The sequence below is a fragment of the Trachemys scripta genome, chromosome 13 (genome assembly GCF_013100865.1).
Source record: "Trachemys scripta elegans isolate TJP31775 chromosome 13, CAS_Tse_1.0, whole genome shotgun sequence".
In the NCBI taxonomy this organism is placed as follows: Eukaryota; Metazoa; Chordata; order Testudines; family Emydidae; genus Trachemys; species Trachemys scripta.
In genome coordinates, this window is record NC_048310.1 from 20,040,362 (window position 1) to 20,061,350 (window position 20,989).

Consider the following 20,989-nt stretch of genomic DNA (forward strand, 5'->3'; position numbering starts at 1 on the left):
TTCAATATTGCAATAAAGCTGACTTGCATTATCCCCATAGGCAGACTCCATGCTCTAGTGGTGGTACTAACGTCACCAACTCTCAAAACATGCTGGGACATCTTTGTGGAGGGGGAAGTCATTGGTCAATGAGCAGCAACATCAAGGATCTTTAAAGGAAAAAAGGGAAAGGTAATACAGATTCTAAAAAGTGTTAAGTGACTGCTAATGTTTATTTAGCAATTCTGCCGATCATACTAACCTTGCAATGTTTTTCCAGAAAACATTGTAGTTCGTCTTAAAGGCTTCTCCATAGTCTTTCTCTCTCCCTCTTAGAATCATCTGACTTGAGATTTTCATGCTGCACTCGTGGGAATGTAAAAATGTGATTTCTTTTAAAATACCGTTACATTTGTTAGACCACCATATATTGTGCTTCTGCTGCTTTCAGAAACCAGATTAAACTGGGGTTCATTGACAAATTTTTCAGTGGTCATAATGAAGAGTTTATTGGCTTGCCAAGTTTTTCTCCAATATTAGACATGCACAACAGATGGTTGTAGTTTTAGAAGTTAGCATCATTGTCCCTAGGTAGGCTGCGCCTTTCAAGATCATTTTGCAATCCTCCCAGTGCACCCATTTCAAATGACAGGCCTGTGGCTCCACTTCTCTTTGGGTTGGGATCCTGTAATCCAACCACCCTTTGACTGGGTCTCTGGGATATTCTATGTTGCCAGTCTTAGTACCTTCCAGGCTTAACTGGCTTAGCACCTGGAAGGGTTTCCCTTTGGGAGCCTTTAATAGTATACAGCGAAACATGCAGTTTCTTCAAAACAAAGTATGATTTTTTTTTTGCCAAAAGGTGCACAGCAATCAGAAACTGATGTAAAATGAGGCCTATATTCATACCATCTTGCCTATGCTTGGCATTCCCTTCAAGCCCGTAGGTAGACATGACTTAGACTTGCTGTCCCCCATTCTCTAGGGAACCAAGTTACAGCCTACTTGCTGCAGACCCTGACTTTCGATCAATCTGGGTGACTTCTGCATCTGTGTCAGCACTCACTGACACTCCATGGTCACCTATCTCAATTCACTCAATCCCCCTGCTCTTCCTTTTTTAGGCTCAGGGTCCTATAATGGTTTAGTATTCTACTTTAAGCCCAGGATTAGCCTTGGAATAGTAAACCATTTAAACCTGGATGGAGCCAGTAGTGGATATTCCACAATTAATTTTTCCCATTGTTTCCTCAAGGATTCTTATCTATGTTATTGTTTTGATTTTCCTGCTTGTCCCCTTAATGGCCTCTTTTATCTAACTCCATAGCAAGAGAGCCATCATAAACACACAAAGGAATCTCTTCTCTTTGGTGACATCTGCATGAAATTACTTAACAGAAATCTTAATAAAAACAAGATTTATTAAAAAGAGAGAAAATGAATTTAAGAGAACTATTTCTTTAGCACATCTAGATTTACACTTCTCTTTAAGCTACTTGAGACAAGGCTTTATCAGTTTAGTTACAGAGGAGGGAAAAAAGCAAACTCTTCTGTAACCCATCTGGTCAGACTGGCAGCCTCTTTTGTTGTCCAGATACCAGGTCTTTTTTTGTCCCTCATAGACATGCTTATTAGATCCCTGCATCTCAATCAGCTTACTTGTCTAAATAAGCCTCCCCAGTTCCTTGCAATGTTGTTGTAGCCATGTTGGTCCCAGCATATGAGCGAGGCAAGGTAGATAAGGTAATATCTTTCATTGGACCAACTTCTGTTGGTGGAATTGACAAGCTTTCGAGCTTCACAGAGCTTTTCCTCAGGTCTGGAGATGGTAACCAGAGTATCTGACCTAATCACAAGGTGTTGGGACAGATTAAGAACACCTTATGTTAACAGTCTGGTCTTTCCCTAATTCATGCCATAGTCCCTGCTCTCCGAACCAGTTTTCTCTACTTATCTATGCACATAATAGTGTTTGGGAACTGGCTGTATTCTGCAGGAGATGGATCATTGAGCTTAATATAATACAGCCATACAATACATTCTGGGCTTTCTCTCTTTCTAATACTATAAAGTCTAAGGGAGAGCAAGAGGAAGATTGAGGGGTGTGGAAGAGAGAATTCTATGAAAGAAGGAATTAAACCTTGAAGGACTACTAGTACATTTTTAATGGATAGCACTGCAGTGGTGCTGGCAGAGTGCTCTCTGCAGTTGTGTCTGACCTTTGCATAGAGGTCAAATAGAGGAAGGGTAATTGTGCTCTTTCCTAGACCACCTAAGCAAGATCCAGACAGAGCCTAGTCCTAAATGCATTTTGATATTCTAAATTGTTTTTAACTTGTTCTTTTAAGATTGTTTGTAACTTAAATATGCAAAGACACTACAGATTTTCAATAGTAACCAAGGTCAGACCTGATGTTTTGCAAATAAAAACATTTTTCTCTTGCATCTCAGTCCTGTCAATCCTCTTAAAGTATAAATTATTAAAATAGCTTTTGATTCTTTAAAACCTTATCTGCTAAGATTAATATAGCAGCTCTTTTCTGCGTTTTTAAATAGTAGAAAATACAAGTTTTTTGAAGTTTTCAGCATATAGTTTGGTCAACAAAATAGTTAAAATTGAATCATAACAAAACTGGTGTACCTTATGACTTCCAGTATAATTACACAGACAGTGGTAACCTTTAAAATTCTCATTACTCATGACCTGAAATTTGTCAGTAAAAATTTGGAGACACTTATATTTGTAAAAACAGTACATCTCAGGTTTTAGTGACTTATATGCCAGGATAATACTACTGTATGTTGATTCTGAGGTTATTGAGGCCTATCATACATAGCTAACATTAATATAAACTCTTTTATATAAAAAGTGTGAGGTTACGTTATATTTTATTTTTTACAAGATCTATTCTAATTTTTGTACTTGTTGTGCATGTGTTGCTACATCTTACAGTTTTGAGTGAACGTTGGTTGAACCATAGTTTGATCTTAACACATTTGAATATATAACCATGTACTAACACCAGGAAGTTTTACCCAGTGGTGCAAGTAGAAATCATTTCTTGCCGGCACACTGCACTCATGAGAGGGACACAAAGGGAAGGCATGTGTGACCTCCCCACATCACGCTCCCACATGACTCCTCCCCGCCCCTTGCCCGGGACCCACACGCTTTCCCCGTCCCCTCACCATGATTCACATCCATCCCACGTGTCCGGGGGGGGGGGGGGGGGGAGGAACGGGACTCTGTTCTCCTCACGCTGCACCGGAGACTTCTGCTGTACAGACCCCAGGCAGGAGGACTCAAGATGCAGCTGCACAGAAGGGCTGGGGGAGGGCTCCTCCTGTGTCTTTCCGGTATGCTGTACCAGCTATAAATATCTTACTGGTACGGTGTACCGGAACGTACCACCATATTTTTACACCATTGGTTTTACCTCATTATACAGAATATATACCTGCTAAAAGTGAAAATCTTCTCACTCTTTTGTATATGAGTGTGACAGCTCTTGGAGTTTAGTGTTGGCATTTATTGGTTGCTCTGAGAGCAAGGAGAATCTGTTTCTTGCTACATGAAATAACACTTTTGAGGCAGCTGGTCACCACTTATTTAATGCCTCATGTACAGATTTGGTACAGTGGAGGTTTGGCTAAGAAGACATGGATGAGGAACATGATTTTTGACTATCACTAAACCTTGTAAGAAAAATATGAGAAACTCAAATCCAAGTGGGATATCTGCCAAGGTTGTAACTTGGAGCATTACTTTGCTCCAGCTCAGTCTCCACTGATATCCTTGGTGATGCTCTCCTACTCCACATCTTCACAGCAGGTCTAGGGAAATTGCAGGATTGCACTGGTAAGGTTATTGTAAAGACCTAGAAATATGTTAGTTTTTAAATATACCATATATTTTAGCAAATGTAAAAACAAAGTAGCTTGTAATGAAATACTTGTTTAAATTACAGATCAATCTTTTAAAGTTGTTAGAATTTTTAATTGTGTGTATTCTGTATCCACCACTACCATATGTGCAGTCTTCTGGTCACAAAGCTACAAGCTGTATGTAAGAAGTTCCAAAATATTAGGGCTACCAGTATTTAGGGGAAGTCACTCTGTTCCTAAACTTTTTTTAAATCTGTATGGCTAGATATTCCACTTATGAATAAAAGAAAATAATAGCTTTTTCAACACAAAGAAGAGAAAATCCATTAGTAAACAAAAGGATTAACCCTTTTTCTAATATGAATTCCCTCTCTCTTTGCACACATCCAGTTTAAGATGTGAGTACTTTTTAATATTTATATTGCAGTAGTGACAAGGTGCCACAGTCAAGGTTAGTCTCTAAACATATGCAGAAGTGTGCTCAGAGTCCAAAAGAGCTTACAGTCTAAAAGAGCTAGGTCTACACTGGGGGGGAGGATCGATTTAAGATACGCAAATTCAGCTACGTGAATAGCGTAGCTGAATTCGACGTATCCTATTCGACTTACCCCGCTGTGAGGACGGCGGCAAATCGACCGCCGCGGCTCCCCCATCAACAGCGCTTACTCCTCCTGACGAGGTGGGAGTACGTGCGTTGATTCGGGGATCGATTTATCCGTCTAGATGAGATGCGATAAATCGATCCCCGAGAGATCGATTTCTACCCTCTGATCCGGGCGGGTAGTGTAGACTAGCCCTAAGAAAGATAGACATATATGAAGGATGGTGCAGGAGAGAGATACATATAGTCAAATACATGCAATGTTTACACATATATACATTCACATTTTCAAAAATTATAAATAAAATGAGTCACTTACCTCCATCTGCTCCTCAGCCTAGCCATTACTTGGTTGATTTCTTTAGAGGCATTACAGCAGAAGTGAATGTTGAGAAGGGATTGGTAGGGGCTGTATGCATGACTGTTTATATGAAGTTCATAATTACCAGGTTATTCTTTGCCTAGTGTTGTGTAAAATTGTACAATTTATTGAGAAGTATATTTGCAATCAGGCAGCTCTTCCATTTTTACTCAGGGAGCCAGAGTCTTTATGTAGCCTCCCAGCTCTGGTATAGTCACTGCTTTTTGTTTATAATGCCAACAGGACTTCAACCATCCTGCTCCATTTCGTGTTTCTTTGCTAAAAGGACCTAGAGTGGGAAGAGAGATTTTGTGACATCACAGTAGTTATGTGGTGACAAGCTGAGTTGTAATTATTTTTAAATGACCTTTTCCTGACCTTTTTCTTGCTCTTTGTTTGCTGCTATTGAATTCAGCTTATGGAAAGCCTATACTGCATTTCTATTTTTTTCTTATAATGAAAAACTTAACCAAGAGCTATATGGATAGAAAAAAGTGCCTAATTTTTGATTTTGCTAGAATGAAAATGTTCAAAATTGGGAAATGCCACTGTGATCAGAGCAAGATAGCACATTTCTGGAATTAAAGCCCTAGAAAATGGGAACTGTGATTTTACTAATCCTGAAATTCAAGGACATATTATTGCTATGACATTGTTTCTAAAAAAAAAAAAACAAACAAACACCTAGGTTGTCTAACAGAATTTTTTTCTCATGGAATCCCTCTACTAGATCCTTTTAGTTGTGACTAGGTTTATTTTGTTATTGACTGACAGTTTTAGATATGTTTGCATAAGGTATATGCTCAATAAGGGTTTGATCTATCAAATCTTCCTCACCCAAATAGTTACATACATGGGTACTTCCATTGGCTTCAAGGACAAAGGCCATGTCTATGCTACCACTTATGTCGGCAAAACTTATGTCACTCAGAGGCATGAAAAAACCACACCCTGAGCAACATAAGTTTCGCCAGCATAAGTGGTAGCGTTCACAGCACTATGTCGGCAGGAGAGCTTCTCCTGCCGACGTAGCTACCACCGCTCATTGGGGATAGTTTAATTATGTCAACAGGAGAGCTCTCTCCCATTGGCATAGAGCAGCTACATAAGAGATATTACATCGGCACAGCTGCATTGGTACAGCTGTGCTCCTGCAAGGTCTCTAATGTAGACATAACCTTTATTTGCATGAATATGGGTTGCATCAACAGAGTCAAATGCCCAATTCTGCCTTCAATTACATATACAGCTCTCAGTAATTTTAGCTCCACAGAGAACAAATGAAGGGCCAAGAAAATTTTTTTAAATTTAGTGTCACAGCAAAGATGAATTCAAAAACATACAAACATATTGCAAACTTCCTTATGGTTACGCCTACAGTGTGAAACCATTGTCAGCCTAAGCTAATCTTGAGAGGACTTTAAAGTGTCTTTAAAAAAAATTAATATCAGAAATGTGTTGACATAGTGAATTCAGCTCTGGGAAGTGTGAGAATGATGTACTGTAGTGATGTAATAAAATGTAGATTTAAAGAGACACTGCAGTACAAAAACTTGAAGAAAAGATGGGGAAAGAAAAGGCTGCAGGAAACAATCTTTTTCATATGGCTTAGTATAAATTCAATTACAATAGCTGTATCTAGGAACAGAATTCATAAACAATTTTCACTTTGGGCTGTATTACTTCAGCATTTTCAATATATGAATAATTTTGTGTAGCATAGAATGCTATATAGTGGTGGATATGGAAAAAATGTCAAACCATTTTGTTAGAAGATGGTTGTTGTAAGTCTTATATCATGACACATTTATTTGAAATATGCATTTTTAATCAACCGACTTTCTATTGTGCTATAGCCTAAAGAAAGAAATCACTGCAGTGCCCCCTGCTGGTGAATGGCAGCTCACTGTTTCAGTAATGTCAGTGATTGACTGAACCAAACCCATTGCTGACATAAAGCCAAGGGTGATGCTGAAGACTGCCAGTTCATTTTAAATCACATCATTAAAATAACAGAAGTATATATCAATATAAAACTACTGTTCACTGATTCCTCTTCATTTTTTAGACATGTGATGGTTTACTGCTGTTGAGTTTGGCTGAAAAAATATGAACACTTCACAAAAAAAATGTTTGTTTGTTAAACCTCTCCTGTTTTTATTCACTTGTCCCCTCCTTTTTAAATGAAAATTCTTTTTCTAATTAGCAATTCAGGAAATGCTTTCAGGGTGTGAACTTTTCCATGTAACATCTTGTATATAAGCACATATTCATACTTTCAATTAAAAAAAAAGTTGTTCAATTTAATCACCATAAAAATACTAGGACTGTGTATAAACCTCATGTAATCTTTAGAGCTTGTATATTAATAGTGGGGCAAAGCCACCAATCCATGCACAAAATGTCCATTGATTTCCCTGGGAATCTTTTTCCTGATTCTACAAAGGGAGTCCCATTGGGCAGAATAGGATGTAAGGCCCCAGTCCTACGAACACTTACTCACATAAGTTCCATTGGGACTAATTGTCCATAATGTTTGCAGGATCAGAATTTAGGCATGCAATATGTGGCTAGAAATGCATTTCCAGGATTTTTAATTATTTTAATAAATTGAGGAATTTTTAAGTGACATAAATGTTGCTGCTTTTATTGGTTAAGTAAAATTTAATTCCTCTGTACATCTGCAAATTCAGGAGATTTCATCTATAATCTGCCTTGCCTTTGCTTTCTCAAGACAAAATTTCCAGAATGCATGATTATTAATTATATTTAATCTATAAAATTACAGTGAAGAAGATATGAAGTTTAGGTACACTTTCAAATTCAATAATGATACTATCTGCATTACTAAAGATAACATTTATCACTACTTTCACTGTCAGTCCCCCTATTTTCATAAACTCATGGGCCAGGAAAGGGATTAGTCAGGACATGCAAGCACCACAGATTGACAAGAACCAAATGGATTTTTTTTTATGGGTCCAGCAACCACTCAGCCAAAGGCTAGCAGTGGATTTTTAGTAACTTGACTGTAAAATATCAGGGGGTAGCCGTGTTAGTCTGTATCTACAAAAACAACAAGGAGTCTGGTGGCACCTTAAAGACTAACAGATTTATTTGGGCATAAGCTTTCGTGAGTAAAAACCTCACTTCTTCTTGCATCCGAAGAAGTGAGGTTTTTACTCACGAAAGCTTATGCCCAAATAAATCTGTTAGTCTTTAAGGTGCCACCAGACTCCTTGTTGTGACTGTAAAATAGTTGCTCTTAGTATAATCTTGGCATAAAATGTCAAATGATAAAATAATTTCAAAACTTTAGTTAGTTAGTTAGTTAGTTTACAATTATAGTTTTTAAATTATCCAGCTGCAGTTGAAGTTTCATGTTCTGATATTGGCCAAATACATTGTAAGGAATTTTTTTACAGGTAGCATGTGTAGCAAATATGCAATTATAATACATAATATGCATTAGGCCATATTCTGACCACATTTACGCTAAGGTTAATCCAAATGGACTCAATTGAAAATAAAGAAGTTACTTCTTATTTATCCAGCAGAACTGAGAGTTGAATTTGGCCCAGTGTGTGTGTATTATAGAAAGTTACTCAGATAAACTGCAGTGAACTTCATAAATACTTGCCAGCCTTTTAAAAGAAAAACCCATTTAAAACTATCATTTACACAATAAACAAGTATTTGAAAATGCAATCACAAATCTTTTCAAGAGATCACAAATGTGTGAAGAAAGATGGATGAATAATCTTCAAGGATTGTATTATTTAACAAAATGAAACCCATGTTTAAAAATTATGATTAAATGTCACTGTTGTGGTACGAAAGGACGAAAGGCAAATAGGTTTAAAACAGTGGCACAGATCTTTCTCTTGGGTACAATAGGCACAACTGAGAACTTGTAATCAGGCAGATTTTTAAAGAACATGTCAGCCTCAACACTGAATTTCCTAACTTTTGTTGGTTCATCTTAACAATGGTTAAGCAGAACTTTTTTTTCATTTCATTGCATGTCTGAAATAGCCATTAAGGTTCAAAAACAACAAGGAGTCTGGTGGCACCTTAAAGACTAACAGATTTATTTGGGCATAAGCTTTCGTGGGTAAAAACCTCACTTCTTCGTGGGTAAAAACCTCACTTCTTCGGATGCATCCGAAGAAGTGAGGTTTTTACCCACGAAAGCTTATGCCCAAATAAATCTGTTAGTCTTTAAGGTGCCACCAGACTCCTTGTTGTTTTTGTAGATACAGACTAACACGGCTGATACTTGACATTAAGGTTCAGTCATTTAAAACAGAACCCATTATATCTTTCTGTAGGACCCAGTCCTGCAAAGAAATGCAGTTCATCTGAAAAGAGCTTCTGTAGTGCATTAATATAATTGACTCCAATTTAAGCCCCTTTACATTGCTAGAGTGGCGTAAAATGCATGAGTGTAAATGCACTTGTAGGGTTTTTTAATACTAAACTCCATATGTTCACATTTTTGAATAACTGTGTTTAAGTTTATAGACTAAGCATAATTAACCATCCATTACACATAACTTTTGTCTTGAAAGAGAAAAAGCAAAAAAGATTATTGATATCTTCAGAATTTGCTCTTAACCAATTTGTTTATTAGCAAAAAATATTTTAAACCAAACTTTTTTTCAAATGGTCACCTAATAAGTTGATGAATAACTGAAAGTGAAATATATGTGCAGTGGTGTTATAGCTGTATTGGTCACAGGATATTAGAGAGACAAAATGGGTGAAGTAATATCTTTTATTGGACCAACTTCTATTGGTGACGGAGACAGCTCTGAAGAAGAGCTCTGTGTATCTCAAAAGCTTGTTTCTCTCACCAACAGAAGTGGGTCCAATAAAATATATTGCCTCACCCAGCTTGTGTCTCTAGTGAAAGATATGTATATCTAACCATTTATTATGTGTGTCTAATGCTATTCCAATAAGGTTTTCTCAAAAAATGTTTCTTTACTTATAGTCTGTTCCGGCATATTCTGTAATTTCTTCTTAGGACTATTGTACCTTATTTTTTCACTACCTTAAGACTGTATACATACATTCCCTTCTGTACTCTGAATAGCAATCCTTCCAGGGAACTTTACTAAAGAGAGACATTTTTGAGATATTTCAAGTACTGTGTTTGTAATTGCTGTTGTGTCATGGTGCTGAGAAATGTTAGGGGGTGTTTTGGGAGGTTAATTTCATTTTTTTTCTGCTTCAGCTAAAAAATTAGGAATTACAGATGTGCCCACTGAGGTGGTTACCTTTATTTCCCATGCAACACAAAACCGATTGAGAACAGTGATAGAAAAAGTAACAATGGTAACACAGCACCGAATGGAATCGCACAAAGTAAGTATGTAGAGACGTGGTACTGAATGCTGTCCAATTATATGGTTTGAGGTATTTCAGTAATAAATCTATTCTTTCCTTTCTGAGCAGACTATAGGTGGAATATCTGCACTGTTCGTGGCATGGTTTGGTCAGAATTTACCCATGCTTAATTAATGAGAGTTGGTAGGTGCCTTTCTCTATGATAGAACTTGTCCATGGAATGTTGCCTTTAAATCCCTGTAGTCTGATTATTTCAGTTAACAATACTAAAATCTCTTGTGGGACAGCAGTTAAACTGTTCCTAAACTGTGGGTCACGGTTGAAATTGCTGTTTCTCAGTGCCTCATGGACATCTCTGAACCATGGTAACCACATCTTGGATTGAAATTGCTTTCCTTATGTGTAAACCTGCTTTTAAAAGAGCTTATAATTCTACTTCTTGGCTGTGAGAAAAATTAGTATGTACTGTTACAAATAGAATTAGCTGAAAGGAACATTGATCCAAGTAATGAATACGTCAGAGACTACAAAGATGAGATCTTGCGTACTGGGCTGAAACTGAAATGAAAAATGATAATTTTAAATCAGCTTTAAATGTTTTATAATGCATAGCTAGTGTATTTTCATTAATAATGGAGGGAAATACCACATATTTTTCTTAGACCAGCAGTCTCAAAATTCAGAGGTTCAACACTGAATAATCAATGACATTTTCTTTGAAAATAACATTTCAAGTTAAAATTGTCCTTTTGAGCCTGTTGCATGATTGTAATTTTACAGAAAAGTGACATAATTTGGGTATCTGACACTATGGGAGCTCTGGTAAGAGACTGCAAGCTAGTTTCTGACCACTGGTAATAAATAGAAAATCTTTAACAAGCAAACCAAGTTTTTATTCCTTAACCTTAAATACTAAAGAGATTTTTATGCCTGTTAAACTAGTATCAAAGCAGGCTGAAGAGGTCATGATCACAGAGCAAGTGGCAATTTGGACCCCTCTTAGACCGTTTTAGGTGGACCCTTCAGGTGACTGGCTTGTCTTTCTTTACCTCCAAGATGCCACCCCATGGTCCAGTCACACTTGGACTGGCTCTCAGGGAAACTGAGGGGCTGCATCCCAACTATGTAAACGCAACAGGTCCAATTGTACTTAACTAGCATCTGCAAGACCTCATCTTTTAGGAGTCTGTGACTAGTGGCTGATTAAAGTGACTGAAATTAAACATCTTGTTTATTCATCCAAAGGTACATAGAGACCCAGACACCCTGCCACATCCTCTATGAGAGTCTCTTAGAGACTCATCTCCGGCCACTGCTGCTCGGTTATTCCCACCTTTTTCTCTTCCCTAGGCCAGGAAAATTAGTAGTTTAGTATCCCCTTTGATCCCAGGCTTGGGCCCAGGAAAAATAAACCTTGCTACCATAGGCAAGAGGGTATTCCCCAATTAGGATATCTCCATTAATGTATTTATTATTATCTCCTAGAATTGGAAGGGACCTTGAAAGGTCATTGAGTCCAGACCCTGCCTTCACTAGCAGGACCAAGTACTGATTTTGCCCCAGATCCCTAAGTGGCCCCCTCAAGGATTGAATTCACAACCCTGGGTTTAGCAGGCCAATGCTCAAACCACTGATCTATCCCTCCGTATAGCTTCTCAATAGTTTATTTCTCCGACAGCGCCTTATGTATGTCATTGTTTTGTTTCCTATTTGTTTCCTCCCATCAACTTCCTTTACTTTAACTCCCTGCAGTAAAGCAGGATAGTATCAAGCAGATAAACAGAGGTGCAATGTGATGTTCATAAAAAACCATAGATTACTCCCTCGTTCTCCATAAAAATGTCTGACGTGCTCCCGTACAGCCAGTGTCATAAATAATTGTTGAGTGCTGACGTTATGTTCATAGTCTTTTTGCCTTACTTTTGTCCATTTTATTTTTAATATAGATCTGTTTTAACTTGTGTTTTAAACTGTAAATGTTTTTTGAAGTTCTACATATTATGACAATTTCTGTAACTATATTCCAGTTAACTATAAATATAGGACCTGCAATTTATATCTAGGTTTAATTATCTACTATTTAATCATAAAATTAAACGCAACATTTTTTCAGTTAGTTAATCCATTGTTTTGATTTATTTAAGTGTGTGATACCTCTGACATTGATTAATCAGTCCATATATTTTGTATTTAAAAATATGTTAATTAAATAATTTTATCAATTACTTGTGTAGCTACAATATAACAAATAAGTCTGTTGGCTTCATTCTCTTTTTGTAATTGGTGCACCATGTATATCTTGTTTGTTAACACTTAGGGAAGATTCTAAGGCATAGTAGTTTAAAAGCCTGCATGGATTTATAGCTTTATTAAGATGACTTGTTTCTTATTTCCCAGGACGATGAATGGTATGAACAGGCTACAGATGTTCGATCACAACTGAAGTTTTTTGAACAGTTGGAGCATTTAGAAAAGCAAAGGAAAGATGAACAAGAGAGGGAAATTTTGTTAAAGGCAGCCAAGGTACCTGTTTTATTTCCTTTTTAAAAAACAAATATTTACATAAATAGTAGCATTTTTGTATCAAAAGTTAGTACAGTATAACAAAAAAAGTATATATACATTGGCCAAGTTCATCCAGGATAATGTAGGAGAGTTTGCATAAGTGACTTCTAGATGTACCCAGTGTTAGCAGAGCCCACTGGGGGCCAGGGAAAGGAGATTCACAGCTGCCTCCAACCTTGCCCTGGGCTGTATTTACACCAGGGGAGAGGCAAAGCTGTAACTTTTACACCAGACTTTCAGGGTAACTGCCAGTGTGACCCTCTTCACAAAGCCACAGTGCGTAATCAAGCTCAGCTGCCCTTCTCAGTGCTCTGACCCGTGTAACTTCCCCGCTTGCAAGTGCACATGCAGTAGCTTTTCACCAGTGCACGTTAGTCCACGTGCTCAGGTTGGATCCCCAAGAACCTTTGCCGCCATTTGTGCTGTCATAAGCCCGATGTAATACATTCTGCTGGAAAATTTTCCCCATTAGGGATAAATTGGCTGATCTGTACTGAAACTTGAGACCAGCTCTAATACTACTAGTATTATATGAAGACATTTTCCATTTAAACAACTTTTCATTTAGAGTTTTGTAAACTGATAGTAATAGTACATTGTATGTCGTTCACATAAACAAGTTATGTTAAGCAGGTATCCAGTTTAAAATTTAAAAAAAAGGAAACTCAGGTGATTAATCCACTCTCAATGCACTGGGTTATCCTGATTTAGTATAGTTATTGTAATCTGTAAAATCATTCCTGCCCTGATCTGGAGCAGTGCCAAGCACTGCAACTCCCATTGACGTCAGTGGGAGATGTGGGTGTTCAACTTTTCCCAAGCTCAAGCTTCTGTTGTAATGAGGCCTCTAGATCTAGATGACAATGGATAAGATTTTCCAAGGAGTGTAAGGGAATTAGGTGCTCGACTCCCACTGAATTTTAACAAGTGCCTAACTCCATTATGTCCTTTTAAAATCTCAGCCTATATCTGCAGTATTTAAACACAGTGCAGTGAGCCAGTGTTGGATTTTCACTTTTAATTCTCAATTTTCAAGATATTTTGTTTCATTAATTGGCTAAATTCCGCTCATTTGCATCAATGTAATTCTGAAGCAATACCACATGGGCATAGAATCTGTCCCAATATATGTAGAAATGCTGGTGCGGTAATTTCTAAATACCTTCATTTGTCTGATTGAATTCTGAACGTTATGATTTCACAGTTCTTCTGGGATTCAGATGGGGAGGGATGCAACACCATAATCTGAGTGTCCCTAGCCTCTATTTGCCAGAAGCTGATAGTGGTTGACAGTGGATGGATCACTTGATGCCTGCCTGTTCTGTTCATTCCCGCGGAAGCACCTGGCATTGGCCACTGTCAGTAGACAGGATACTGGGCTAGATGGACCATTGGTCTGACCCTGCATGGCCATTCTTATGTACTTATATTCACAAACACATCACTGCAGCTTTTTTAAGTTTATCTTGAAGCCTGGTGCCTGTATTTTATGAGCCTATCTGTAACATATACTATAAAGATTGCTGATTTTGATACGCTCAGCATAAGATACTTCAAAGTTATTTCTAGGGAGCAGCCCTGCATTGGATTGGTTATGAGGATACACTAGATGACCTAATTAGTCTTTTATATCTCTAACTGCAGTGATTATAAGGTAATTTACAAATAGGCTTATTATTTACCCTTTGTTCTTACAATTTTAATCTTCCTAATTGTCTTTATTGCCCCATTGTATTTATACAGTTTAGTTACATATACAATATCCACAAGAGGGACAAAATGGGGGAAATCAGTACCCTTTTTAAAGAGTTGATGTTCCTAATTTTGTTCCATTTGTTCTTACAAATGAAGACTGGCCTTCAGAAAGAGCTTCTATCAATTTAAGAAATTAGTTTAAGTTAATTTTTTAATGGGCTGAAAAGAAGAATTGACTCATTCAAATGCTTTCCTCTCATCTAAGTATCCTAACAGACTCCAAAGCTTGTTAGACTGGGTGGAAAGGATGATACTCATTTGTCTTCTGCTAACTTAAACTGCCTATCTCTTTTTGATAAAGCCTTATCATTAGTTACATTTGCGAAGAATATTTTTCTGGGTCTCTTGTCAACTGTTTTTTATTTTTAAAATAGTGGCTAAGAGAACCAGCTGGTCCAGTTTGTCACACTTTCTCCCTTTCCTAGCACACATGTATGCATGTTTCTTTTGGTTTAATTGGGATTTTAGAACTTTCCAGGAAGACATAAAACAATTTAGCCATTGCTCCTCTGAACTAATCTTTACATTCTTAAAACACCAAAGAAAATCATTCCGGACCAGAAATGTTTCCTGATGCCAAGAGCTTTACAACTTTTCATTAATTCCAGTGTAAATGGGACATTTTATTTAAGCCCCTCATTTTCTGTGTTTCGTTTTTCATTCTGTTTTGCTTTTTGAAGTTCATATTCTTTCGCTATGTCGCATTCTCACAACAGTATAAATAGGCCTGTTAATTTCCCCTTACTGATTCTTTGAATGCAAGCCAGAAGGTATCATTATTACTTCATGTGTCATTTCCCCCAAAGTGTGCTCTTACTACTTCTTCGAGTGCTTGGTCATGTTGATTCCATGCTAGGTATGTGTGCGTCCACGTGCACAGTTGTTGGAGATTTTTGCCGTAGTGGTATCCATAGGGCCGGCTGTGGCGCCATCTGGAGTGCCACGCTCATGCAGCGGTATATCAGGTGCTGCCAGCACTACGCCCTTTCAGTTCCTTCTTACCGCCGGTGACGGGTGGTTGGAGCGCCTGGCCTTGCTTGGCAAGAGCATTAGCAGTTCTTCACTGTTTAGATCGTTCTCCTTTGTTGTTTAGTGGAGTGATTAGTTAGCTGTTAAGCGTTTTAATAGTAGTTTAGTGGTTAGAGTCTTGGCTGGGACTCCCGCTCCCCAGGCTTCAAGCGAGTTCTGAGTGTAACCAGCCGATGCACATCAGTGACCCGCACGATAGCTGTTTCAAGTGCCTGGGGGAGTTCCATAGAAAAGACGAGTGCCAGATCTGCAAAAACGTTCATCTCCAGACTCAGGAAGAGCAGGACATTTGATTGCAGGCCCTCCTAACGGATGCTATTCTGTGCCCGGCATCAGAGCCCTCACACTCGGACTCCATGCTTTGGCATCGGCATGCAGCGCACCCCCAGTACCAGAATCCGCCTGGCACTGTTCCCCCTCACTGTTACCGAAGAAGCAGTCTAAGTCGACTGGTCCGCAGACACTGCGCAAGAAGGGAACTTCAGGCAAAGGGCTGGTGTTAGGCCTCGTTCCCACTACGGAGGCTCTCAGAGGTAGCGCTGTGGTTGGACCCCCTAGCCCAGACAGAGACCCACCTCCAACTTCGGGGAGCAGTAGGGGGTCCCAGCCCATCGCAGTGCCATCTGCGCCTGAAGCGGGCCCAGCGGCCAAAAAACAGTTAGGCCAACTGGCACCTCAGATGCCTGGCAGATCCCGCCAAGATACCACTTGTACTGACAATCAGGCTGGTTATGGGGCCGCCCCTGAAGGTAGTGAAGTGTCTCCAGTCCCTGGAATGCTGGCGTCGTTCCCCTTCACTACACCCAAGGACCCTGGTACTGCAACCTTGGTCTCTGGCCAGCAGGCCCAGATCTCCAACACCACTGTCCCCAACAACAAGATATAGGACTCTGGAGTCACGATGCCAATCCCCATATTCACGGTACCATCAGTCCTCCCACCAGAGATTGCCAAAGCGCCGATCACCATCGCCTTGCAGATCTCCCAGGCATTGGTCCCATCCAGTAGGGTACTGTTCCTGGTCGCGGCAAGAGGGCCGTGGCACCAGGGCCCTGGTACCGTTCTTTGGGCAGGCACTGGCCCTCAACTTCCCCATACCGGTCTCCAACGAGGGTCAGTTGACAGACTCAGGCTTCAACAGCCCTGCCCTGGTCACCAGAAGGGCAGTGATCCAGGTCAGAGGGCCAGTTCAGCCCTTCCCCCATAAAGGGCGAATAGTCTCCTAGCCAGGAACCCGCCAAGGTGCCTTTGGCACCAGTATGGGGTCAAGAACAATGGCCCGCCCAGTGGCAATACTGGAACCTGGGTGTGTGTGTGTATGCCTGGCCTGTTATGCCGGTACCGTACTCCCACCGCTCCTCCCAGGCTCCATCGGACAAGCTACCCCCGGCACATGGAGATGAGGCGGCGGCAGGGCCCTCACAAACCAATAGCGCACCCCCCCCCAATGACTTCGGGGAGCACCAAGCCCTACTCAAGAGAGTTACTGCCAACCTGAAGTTGGAGGTCAAGGAGCTAGTTGAGGAGTCCAACCACTTCTTCAATGTCATTCCCTCCTCCGCCCCAGCCCGGGTCATGTTGCCCATTCACCCAGCGGTCCTGAAAATTGACAAGTCTGTATAGCAGACCCCATCTTCCATTCCACCCACATCCAAGAAGGCGGAAAAGAAGTACTATATCCCTGCAAAGGGGTTTGAATACCTGTTCACGTCCCCTCCTGCGGGGTCCCTGGTCCGCTGTCAATGAGAGGGCCAGGCGAGTGGCACCCCCAAGAATAAAGATGCCAAGAGGCTGGACTTGTTTGGCAGAAAGATTTATTCGACAGCCAGCCTCCAATTTAGGGTATCTAACCATCAAGCCCTACTCGTCAGATACAATTTCAACCTGTGGGACTCCATCAGCAAGTTCAAGGAGAGTCTCCCACAGGATCAGGATCAGGAGTTTGCCACCTTGGTGGAGGAGGGCAAGGCTGTGGCCTCATCCCTCCAGATGGCCTGGAATGCCACAGACTCAGCGTCCAGTGTGGTCGTCTCTGCGATAACCATGAGGCATAGCTCCTGGTTTCAGACCTCTGGGCTGTCCCAGGAGATGCAAACAGCTCTCCAGGACCTCCCTTTTGAGGGAATGGGGCTATTCTCGGAGATAACTGATGCAAGGCTCCATGCCTTAAAGACTTACAGGCCACCCTCCGCTCCCTGGGCCTGCATACTCCTCAAAAGGCTAGTTCCACCCCCCACCTCTCCACTGTCGTCGAGATCTTTGGGTGCCTACAGAAAGAAGGACAGAGACAGGGGCTTTAAGCGACACCACCAGTCATCATCTTCTCCCCTGCCCAGTCTGGTCCTTCCAGGGACCAAGACAGCCAAAAGCAGTCATTTTGAGGGTGCGCCCGAGGACAACGCTCCAGTCAATGCACCAGATCCCTGTCTTCCTTAACTGCCACTACTCTTTCCGGTCAGTCTGGTCTCATATCACCTTGAACCGCTGGATGCTTGATAGAGTTTTGTCGGGCTACACCCTGCCATTTATAGCCGACCAACCCTTCTATCCCCTTTCCTTGTCCCTCTTCAGGGACCCTTCTCATAAGCAACTACTTGTTCAGGAGGTTGAAAACCTCCGGTGCCTGGGGGCAGTGGAAGAGGTTCTGCAGAACATGGAAGGAAGAGGATTCTACTCCCACTATTTTCTAATTCCAAAGGCAAAAGGGGGCCTCAGACCTATTCTAGACCTGCGTCGCCTCAACAAATCTCTCAAAAAGTTGAATTTTCGCATGGTCTCCCTGGCCTCCATCATTCTATCCCTGGATCCAGGAGACTGGTGCACTGCCCTCTAGTTAAAGAACGCTTACTTCCATATTTCCATTTTCCCAGGGCACTGGCATTTCCTCCATTTCACATTGGGCCAACGCCATTTCCAGTTCACTGCAATGCCCTTTGGTCTCTCGTCATCCCCAAGAGTGTTCACAAAGTGTATAGCACCAGTGGCCGCTTACTTGTGACGTTGGGGAGTCCAAATCTACCTGTACCTCAATGATTGGTTGAAAAGGGGCCGGTCCTTGGATCAGGTGCGGAGGCATCTTGATCTGGTCTGTTCCACCTGTCACACCCTGGGCCTAATAATAAATGAGAAAAAGTCAGTGCAACACATAGAATTTATCGGGGCGGTACTCGACTCCACTTGGGCCAGCGCCTTCCTCCCCGAGACTCGATTCCAAGCCATGGTGGACCTCATCTCTGCGTGCCCAACCGGAGACTGATAGGTCACATGGAGGCATGCACTCACGTGGTCCGGCATGCGTGACTCCACCTCAGAATCCTACAGGCATGGCTGGCATCAGTCTATGTCCCCAACCGGCACAGCATGGACTGGGTGGTCAGGATTCCAGACATGTACTGTCATCTCTCGCCTGGTGGCAAGATCCCATGTCGGTGCCGGAAGGAGTCCCCTTCACGGCCCCAGTCTCGTCGATGACTCTTGCGATGCTTCAAACTTGGGATAGGGAGCCCACCTGGGTAATCTCAGTATGCAAGGTTTTTGGTCCAGTCACGATCGGTCCCTGCACATCAACATCAGGGAACTCAGGCAGTTCGCCTACCCTGCCAGGCCTTTCTGTCTTACATACAAGGCGTGGTGGTTCGGGTCCTGACAGACAACACAGCCACAGTCTTCTATATCAACAGGCAGGGCAGAGCCAGGTCGTCTGCCCTCTGTCAAGAAGCCCTCTGGCTCTGGGACTTCTGTCTGCAGCACAATGTCCATTTCATAGCCGCTCACCTCCCAGGGGCCAAGAACGCTTGGGCAGACTGCCTCAGCAGGACATTCTCGTCTTGCTATGAGTGGTCCCTTACCCAGAGGTGGTCAGTTCTATTTTCCACAAGTGGGGAACTCCCCAGGTGGACCTATTCGCATCCAGGCAGACCAGAAAATGCCATGTTTTCTGTTCGTTTCATGACATGGACAGAGGATCCCTTTTGGACGCCTTCCTGCTCCCGTGGTCGGGGCCTCTGATGTATGCCTTCCCTCTGGAGCCATTGCTGCCCAGGGTCCTCGTGAAAATCAAGCAAGACAGGGCAACGGTCATCCTCATACTGCCGGCGTGGCCACTCCAACGCTGGTTCAGTACCCTGCTGGACCTCTTAGTGGTGACCCCGTTCCAGCTGCCACTCAGGGCGGACCTGTTGTCCCAGAACCACGGCAGGGGTTGCATCTGATGGCTTGGCTGCTGCATGGCTAAACACACAGGAGCGGCGGTGCTCGACCAGGGTCCAGCAAAAACCCTCCATCAGAGCGACCTGCCTTGCCAAATGGGAGCGGTTGACCTACTGGATTGTAGATAAAGGTGTCTGTCCTGAGCGAGCTTCGTTGCAACTCATTCTAGACTATCTCTTGCATCTCAAGCTCCAGGGTGTGTCACTCTCATCACTCAAAGTCCATCTAGCAGCCATTTCAGCCTTCCACCCGCCGCTCGAGGACCGGTTGGTTTTCTCTCAGGATATCACGGCAGATTCCTTAACTGCCTGGAGTGCCTCTACCCTCACATCAGGGATCCTGTTCTTCCGAGGGACTTGAATCTGGTGCTATCATGGCTCATAGATCCCCCCTTCAAGCCTCTGGCTTCCTGCTCTTTCCTTCTCCTCTTCTGGAAGGTTGCATTGCTGGTTTCAGTGATGTCGGCCCGCCGGGTATCCAAAATTCGGGTGCTCACCTCGGAACTGCCTAAAACAGTCTCCTGCAAGGACAAGGTCCAATTAAGACCACACCCGGCCTTCCTTCCCAAGGTAGTCTTTCAGTTTCATTCGAGCCAAGACATTTACTTACCAGTCTTCTTTCCGAAGCTGCATAAGTTGGAGGAGGAGCGCAGACTATGTGCCCTGGATGTCAGGAGGGCTCTGGCTTTCTACATCGACAGGACCAAACCATTCCGTAAGTCGACACAATTATTTGTCGCTGTGGCCGACAGGATGAAAGGTCACCTGTATCCACTCAAAGAATTTCTCCTTGGATCACTGCCTGTATTCGCTTCTGTTATGATCAAGCGAAGGTGCCGCCGGCGGCAATCATCACCGTCCGCTCTACCAGGGCTCAGGCCTCTTCGGCAGTCTTTCTGACCCAAGTGCCTATCCAGGACATCTGTAGGGCAGCCACCTGGTCATCGGTCCATACCTTTTCATCCCACTACGCACGTACCCAGCAGGCTCGGGACGATGCTGGCTTCGGTAGAGCAGTACTATAAGCCGCTAATCTGTGAACTCCGAGCCCACCACCATAGATACTGCTTGTGAGTCACCTAGAATGGAATCGACGTGAGCAAGCACTCGAAGAAGAAAAATCGGTTACCTACCTTTTCGTAACTGTTCTTCAAGATGTGTTGCTCAAGTTCATTCCATTACCTGCCCTCCTGCCCCTCTGTTGGAGTTGCTGGGAAGGAACTGAGAGGGCATAGGGCCGGCAACACTTGATAT

At 42.0% G+C, this 20,989-nt stretch overlaps 1 protein-coding gene across 1 annotated transcript in view; it reads left to right on the plus strand.

Annotated features, from left to right (window-relative positions):
• LOC117886407 (transcription initiation factor TFIID subunit 4-like) overlaps positions 1 to 20,989 on the plus strand; it is a 209,123-nt gene that overhangs the window by 68,792 nt on the left and 119,342 nt on the right. The window contains 2 exon segments of the mRNA XM_034788161.1: positions 10,066 to 10,196; positions 12,576 to 12,701. Coding sequence (XP_034644052.1) covers positions 10,066 to 10,196; positions 12,576 to 12,701 — 257 coding nt within the window.